The sequence below is a fragment of the Natrix helvetica genome (assembly GCF_964273705.1).
Source record: "Natrix helvetica genome assembly, chromosome: 1".
In the NCBI taxonomy this organism is placed as follows: Eukaryota; Metazoa; Chordata; class Lepidosauria; order Squamata; family Natricidae; genus Natrix; species Natrix helvetica.
The window spans coordinates 755,001-761,582 of NC_138548.1; the positions used below are offsets into that span (position 1 = coordinate 755,001).

General features: G+C 54.6%; 2 protein-coding genes across 4 annotated transcripts in view; both read right to left on the reverse strand.

Annotated features, from left to right (window-relative positions):
- The window catches only part of ABHD8 (abhydrolase domain containing 8), a 15,955-nt gene extending 14,375 nt beyond the window's left edge, over nt 1-1,580 (reverse strand). Inside the window, exon 1 of one of the 3 annotated variants that reach the window (XM_081938439.1) lies at nt 1,397-1,580. The gene's annotated coding sequence lies outside the window, so the exon portion shown is untranslated. Of the gene's footprint in view, nt 1-241; nt 332-1,027; nt 1,077-1,396 lie in introns of those variants that run through there. The other 2 variants (XM_081938440.1, XM_081938441.1) reach the window with 2 other exon arrangements.
- Nucleotides 1,581-3,289: 1,709 nt separating this feature from the next.
- LOC309385167 (C-C motif chemokine 3-like) lies at nt 3,290-5,971 on the reverse strand. The gene is made up of 4 exons (XM_081939299.1): nt 5,828-5,971; nt 5,625-5,663; nt 3,687-3,798; nt 3,290-3,465 (listed from the first exon to the last, which is right to left on the reverse strand). The coding sequence occupies exons 1-4, from the start codon at nt 5,889-5,891 to the stop codon at nt 3,378-3,380; spliced, it is 303 nt and encodes a 100-aa protein (XP_081795425.1). The 5' UTR covers nt 5,892-5,971; the 3' UTR covers nt 3,290-3,377.
- Between the last annotated feature and the right edge of the window lie 611 nt (nt 5,972-6,582).

Genomic DNA, 6,582 nt, shown 5'->3' on the forward strand with positions numbered 1-6,582 from the left:
CACTGGCAGTTGGCAAGCCCCCCCTCTACACACACACACCCACACACTCACACACACCCACACACCCACACACACACAGAGCAGTTGTCACGGCTTCAGGCACTTTAAGGAGCTTAAGGACTAGAAACATTACATAAAGTTTAAAATCACAGGTTGCAAAGCCCAACCCCCAGCTAAAACCAGGAGAATGGTCATGTGACCAGGTGGGCATGGTCAACTTGTAAAATGTGGTGAAACTCACTTAGCAACGCTCTTGTAATTTTGGGCTCAATTGTGGTCATAAGTTCTCTTTCTTTTTCTTTCTTTCTTTCTTTTTTCTTTTTCCTTTTTTCTTTCTTTCTTGAATCTCTCTCTCCCTCTTTCTTTCTTTCTCTTTCTCTTTTCTTCTTCCTCTTTCTCTCTTTCTCTTTCCTTCCTTCCTTCCTTCCTTCCATCCTTTCTTTCTTTGTCTCTCTCTCTCTTTCTTTTCTCTCTCTCCCTTCCTTCCTCCTCCTCTCTCCCCCCCCCCCCCCCGTCTCTCTCACACACACACTCCACGGGTGGGGGGAGCTTTTCTACAGCTTCACTTGGGAAGGAAATTCCTCCAGATTTTGAATTCAGATTTCCAGAAAATTTCCATTCCATTTTCTAGCTTCCAAATTAAAGCCCCCCCCTCCGCCTCTTTCTGTCCATCAACATCTGCACAGCATCCCATTCTGAACGGAGGCAGCAGCCTCATCTGCCCCTTTCAAAGCCACGCAGCGGGGGGGGGGGAAGCCCCCCTTTCCCATGCAGGGCAGGAGTGGGGGGAGGTCCCCGCTGGGGCTCTGCAAACCCTCCCCCCACCTAAGACAAGCCCCCCACCCCCCGAACGGGGCAGAGGAGAGAAGCGGAGAGTCCCCCACCCGTAGCGGGGTCAAGGACGGGTCAGGGCCGGGGGCATCTCATCCGCTGATCCGCTTAGGCGGCCTCGGAGGAGGCGGAGGAGGCCGCTCCGGTCGGGAGGGGGAGGTGGGGGCGCAAAGGCCCTTCCGGAGGTTCGACCCACCGTCAGCCCAGCCGGGGCTCTGCCGCCGAGGGACACCCCAAGGGCATTGGGCGGCCGACGGAGCAAAGGCGGCTGTCCGTTCAGCACCCGCGGCCGAGGCGGAGGCGAAGCGGGACAGCGGGGATGGGGCGGGGGGCTTCTTCCCGCAGCAGCCTCGCCGCCTCCGCCCACCAGATCTCCCCGGGGGCGATGGGGGGCGCGGAGGGACCCCCGCGGGCATCGTCGTCCCCCCGGGCTCCGCAAAGCCGGGCGGGTCTGGGGGTCGCTGGGGCGGACGGTGGGGTTGGGTCGGCGCTTCTCCCCGGGCGGGATGAGGGCCGGAGAGGGGTCCGTCCGCGTCTCTCCTCGCTGCCCGCCCGCCGCCCTCACCTCCTGCTCCGCCGGCCGGTCCCTTCAGCGCAGCGCCGCCGGCCCGGTCCGCCCCCTGCCAGCGTCGGGGGTCGAGCGTGGGCGGGGGTCCCTCCGGCCGGGCCGGCCGCTCGTGAGGAGTCTGGGGGCGGCTGGAGCGCTGCCCGCCTCTCGGCTCGGCCCCTCCGCAGCCATCGCAGACGCCCGCAAAGCCCTCCTGGCGGGGGGAGGGCCTGGCAGAGGAGGAGCAGGGGAGCGGGAGGGGGAGGGCGGCGCTTCCCCAGCGCCTCCTTCGGCAAGTGGCGCCCGCCGGGGATCGCCCAGCGCCGCCTTCGCAGGCCGCTCGCTCGCTCGCTCTTTCGGCTGCGAACGGGAGGTCAGGAGTCCGGCGGGGAGAAGCGTGCGGGGCTCCGGCTGTCTATGGGGGAGCAAGACGGGGGCAAAGCTATCCAGGTGCCCCCGACCGACCCGCCCTTGACCTTCCCGGGTCCGACTCCTTGTCCAGGGGCTGCTCAGACCCCCCCTCGAGCTTCCACCCCCCCCCAGTTCTTTCCCCCGTGCATCCTCCAAAGCTGCCCCGACCCCATTTCCCCCTAGGCCGGGAGGGGTCTGAGGCAGTGGGCTCGCTTAGAAGGAAGGGCAGCTGCTGGGGAAGGGTCTCTTATCTTTCCCGGGTGGGGGGGAGACAGTTGCCAAGGCGGCTGGGCCGTGGAGGAACTCCAAGATCCCTCCGGTGAAAGGGGGCCACGGGGCGATCCAACTCGGAGTTTTTTTCCGGCCCCTAGGAAACGAAGCAAGCGGCGCCAGCAGGCGAGGTCAGGCGCGGATTGGGCGTTGGGGGGGAGGGAGCTATGCCCCCCCCCGAAGATTGCTCTCCTGGGCCACTGCAGCACCGTGGACTTCAACCCCCAGAATTCTTCAGGAAGCCAGTTTGAAAGCCAGGACAATTTCAGGGTAAGGGTCTGCTGCTGTTTCTCCTCCTGGAGCGCCCCCAACCCAATCCCGGCTGCTGGTTTTCAGGGCTTTGGCCCCTCCAGGACTTAAGCGACCTTCTCCAGCTGAGTATGCTGAATTTTACTGGGGGGGGGGCGGGGGGGAGAGAAGGAGATATTGCCAATTTTCCTGGCTGGCCACCTCTTTTTTTCTCTTGCAACAGGGCCCCCTGATAAATGAGGAGAGGGGTGTTCGACCAAGGGGAAACCTCTGTTGTCCCTCCCCCACACCTGTCCCCCAACCCCCTCCCCGTGTGATCGTGTGACCTCCGGGGTCTTCATTGGAAAGAGGGAGCGGAAGGGAACCGAAGCCCACGCAACGGAGGGGCGGGCGGGCGGGGAGCCCCTTGGGCCCCTTTCTCCGCCTGGGAAGCTGGAAGAAGGTTGGACTTCAACTCCCAGAAGTCTGTGCTGGCTGTGGAATTCTGGGAGTTGAAGTCCAGGCCTTTTCAGGTCGCCGAAGTTGAGAAAAGCGGAGCTTCTGGGCAGCTTCATCCACCCAATTGTCCGAATCTTTCAGACCCCGCCAAGAAACTCCACTTAAATTCACATTAAATGGGGGTGGGGTGGGGGGATTCATCTAGCAGACCCCACGAATTGGTCCCCAAACAGCCATAACATCCTTTTGTGAAATAAAGGGAAGGGACCTTGGAGGTCTTCTAGTCTAGCCTCTTGCTTCCTTGCTCCTCCTCAGCCGGGAGGGGATTTCAGATATGAGGGGGTTTTTGCAACCCCTCCCTCCTCCTCCCTACCTTTGGCCATGATGCCGCTCCTCCCCCCCCCCCCCCGTAGTCTGGTGGGCTGGTTTTGCAACTTCCACAAAATTCAGCTAGATTTAACACACCTGCACGCACGCACGCACGCCACCCCCGCTAGCCTAATCCCGATGGGTGATAATAAACAGAAGGCACTCTGCACATGCTTCAGGGTACAGCACGCCCTTTAATCATGAGGTCTGCAAAGAGACCGTGGGGGGCGGCGGTCTTTCTCTCCCCTTGCACGGAGCACGTTTAGGGTGAGCTGAGGTCACGGATGCGATCCTGGACCCATTGTTCTGAGGGATCGGCGCAGATCTCTCTACCTCTTTTTGTGTAGAATCTGCAAAGGAGAAATGCCAGTTTTTAATCAAGATGATGGTTTAGCCCAATGCGTCTCAGCCTTTTAAGCTGGCTGGGGAATTCTGGGAGTTGCAGTCCACCCCTCTTAAAACGCCCAAGGTTGAGACGCACTGATTTAGGATTTTTCTTGAGAAAGCAGCTTAGATATTCTCCTGAATTTCTTTCAAAGCTGAATCGCAACAGTCTTCCTGGGAAACTTACATGACAGCCGGCTTCGAGCATCTCCCGTTGGTGTACGCAAAAGATTTCAAGAGGCTCAGTGGGATGGGGCGTGACATGAAGGCAAAGCAGCAAACACTGGGCACAGGATCCACTGGGGAAGGAAAGAGAGAAGAGAATGAGGGAGAAGCTCCCCGGAGTGGGCAGGAAACTCTGGTGTGAGATTGGCAGCTCAAGAGCAACCAAGGTGATTAGGTGGCTGGAGGCTAAAACAGGAGAACAACTGTTGCAGGAACTGGGTTAGAAGAGAACAGAACAGAACAGAATAGAGGATAGGATACAGAAGAGAAGATAAGAGAATAGAATAGAACAGAACAGAATAGAGGATAGGATACAGAAGAGAAGATAAGAGAATAAAATAGAATAGAACAGAATAGAGGATAGGATAGAGAAGAGAAGAGAACAATAGAATAGAGGATAGGATACAGAAGATAAGATCAGAGAATAAAGTAGAATAGAAGATAGGATAGAGAAGATAAGACAATAGAACAGATTAGAATAGAATATAAGATAGGGAAGAGAGGATAGGAGAGGAGAGAAGAGAGGATAGGAGAGAAGCAAAGAGGATAGAGGATAGGATAGGAGAGAAGAAGATAGAAGATAAGAGAATAGAATATAGAGGATAGGATAGAGAAGAGAAGAGAAGATAAGAGAATAGAGGATAGGAGAGGATAGGATAGAAGAGAATAGAGGATAGGAGAGGATAGAAGAGACGATGGGATAGGAAAGAAGAGAAGAGAATAGAGGAGAGGATAGAATAGAACAGAATAGAATAGAATAGAATAGAGTATAGGAGAGGAGAGGATAGAAGATAGGAGAGAAGAGAAGAGGACAGGAGAGGATAGGAGAGAAGAGAAGAAAAGAGGATAGGATAGAGAAAAGAAGATAAGAAGAGAATAGAGGATAGGATAGGAGAGAAGAGAATAAAGTATAGGAGAGGAGAGGATAGAAGAGAAGAGAGGAGAAGATAGGAGAGAAGAGAATAGAGAGGAGAGGATAGAACAGAATAGAACAGAATAGAACAGAATAGAAGAGAGGATAGATAAGAAAGGATAGGAGAGAATAGAATAGAATATAGGATAGGAGAGAAGAGAAGAGGACAGGAGAGGATAGGAGAGAAGAGAATAGAATAGAGGATAGGATAGGAGAGAAGAGAAGAGGACAGGAGAGGATAGAACAGAATAGAATAGATGAGAGGATAGAAGAGAAGAGAATAGAATAGAGGAGAGGAGAGGAGAGAAGAGAAGAGGACAGGAGAGGATAGAACAGAATAGAATAGAATAGATGAGAGGATAGGAGAGAAGAGAATAGAATAGAATAGAGGATAGGATAGGAGAGAAGAGAGAACTGCTTGCCACCCAGAGTTGCGAATGCTTCAACCCTGCAGGTTTTCAAGAAGAGCTTGGACAGCCCCTTGTCAAGAATGGTATCTAGGTCTCCTGCTTAGACATGAGGTTGGACTAGATGACCTCTGAGGGCCCTTTCAGGCCTATGATTCTATTTTCCAAGTTACAGAAAGAAACTTGCATGCTTGAGTGTTTATGGGACTGACCCAGTGGGAGACCTTAAAGGATGCTGCTATGCTCAGACCCCTCCCCGGTTGGACTCTGGGGGTCCCCAGCTGTGCTGCATTGCATGACTCTACTTATGGGGAGAGGGATGCCTGCCCTCTCTCTAAGCGCTGCCACGGGGGACCCTGCCTTTAACCCCGCCTGTGGTTGGGGCAGCATCCCTCCCCCTCATCTCCCACGGTCTCTGCCTGCCCCAACCCTGGTCTGTCCAGCAACATCGCCGTGGGGCAGAAGGCACCCCCCCCATAGCTCTCCCCAGAGGAAGAAGCTGGGCTGGGACCGCTCAGGGTCAGAAGGCCGATTTGGGGTGATTTTCGGATGCCGTAAAGGGGAGGAACGAGAGGCTTACCATCCTGGTCCCTGGATTGGCCGGGTCCAGTGGCTGCACCTGAAAGAGAGAGAGAGGTGGGGGGCATTGTAACTCCTTCACCCCCCTCCCTTTGCCCCCCACGGCTGAGAGCTGAGCCGCCTGTGCCAGGAGGAAGCCCTGGGGGCCTTGGGTTTCCAGAGGGGGGGAGGGGCTGGAGGGAACCAAAGGGGGGAAGGACTCACTGAGACCCTCGACCGCCAGGGCGACAGAGACCCCCAGGAACAGAAGGGTGAAGAGGCTCTTCATCTTCGGAGACGGCGGGAAGAGAAGCTCTGGTTTTACCTCTGTGGCATTGGCACTGGGCGCCCAGATGCCTCTTTATAGGAAGCAGCAGCTGCAGCCACGGGAAACACGGGGGCGGGGGGGCGGGGGGGCTCCACCAGCAGGGTGTGGCCACAAAGGCTGTGGGGCCCGGGAGGCTGTGCGGATGCTGCGGACGAGGCTTTCGTTTGCACGAAAGGTCCTGACTGAAGCTTCTCTGAAGCGGTCTGGGATCTCCTGCTTGAGCAGGCGTCTGGACTAGAGGACCTCCAAGGTCCCTTCCAGCTCTACTCTGAGTCTGATTGACTGACGTTATGGTTGATAGTCAGGAAGCCCGTCTGATTTATCCTTAAACATTTTTGCTACTCTTTCAGGTGTCCTGTGCCGTCTATAAAACATTTTATATAAATTCTCTTTATATGCTGTCACCATTGTCAGGTTATAATTTCTTTCGCATAGTTGTTGCCATTTTTCTAGTTCTATTGTATATCCAAAGTTTTTTTGCCCATCTTATCATTGTTTCTTCTTCTTCTAGGTATATTCTAAGTAGATAACTGTACAATTTTTAAATCATTTTTTCATCTGTTTCCATGAGTATCCTATCTAATCCTGAGTTTTCCATATTAAAACCATACTCTTTAACATCTTTCTCATATCTAGTTTGTATTTGCATTTG

Coding starts and splice junctions, on each gene's coding strand:
- LOC309385167 (XM_081939299.1), bottom strand. CDS start 5,891: ATGAAGAGCCTCTTCACCCTTCTGTTCCTGGGGGTCTCTGTCGCCCTG. Junction 5,664..5,827: donor CCTGGCGGTCGAGGGTCTCA/GTGAGTCCTTCC, acceptor TCTCTCTTTCAG/GTGCAGCCACTGGACCCGGC. Junction 3,466..3,686: donor TGCTCGAAGCCGGCTGTCAT/GTAAGTTTCCCA, acceptor TCTCCTTTGCAG/ATTCTACACAAAAAGAGGTA.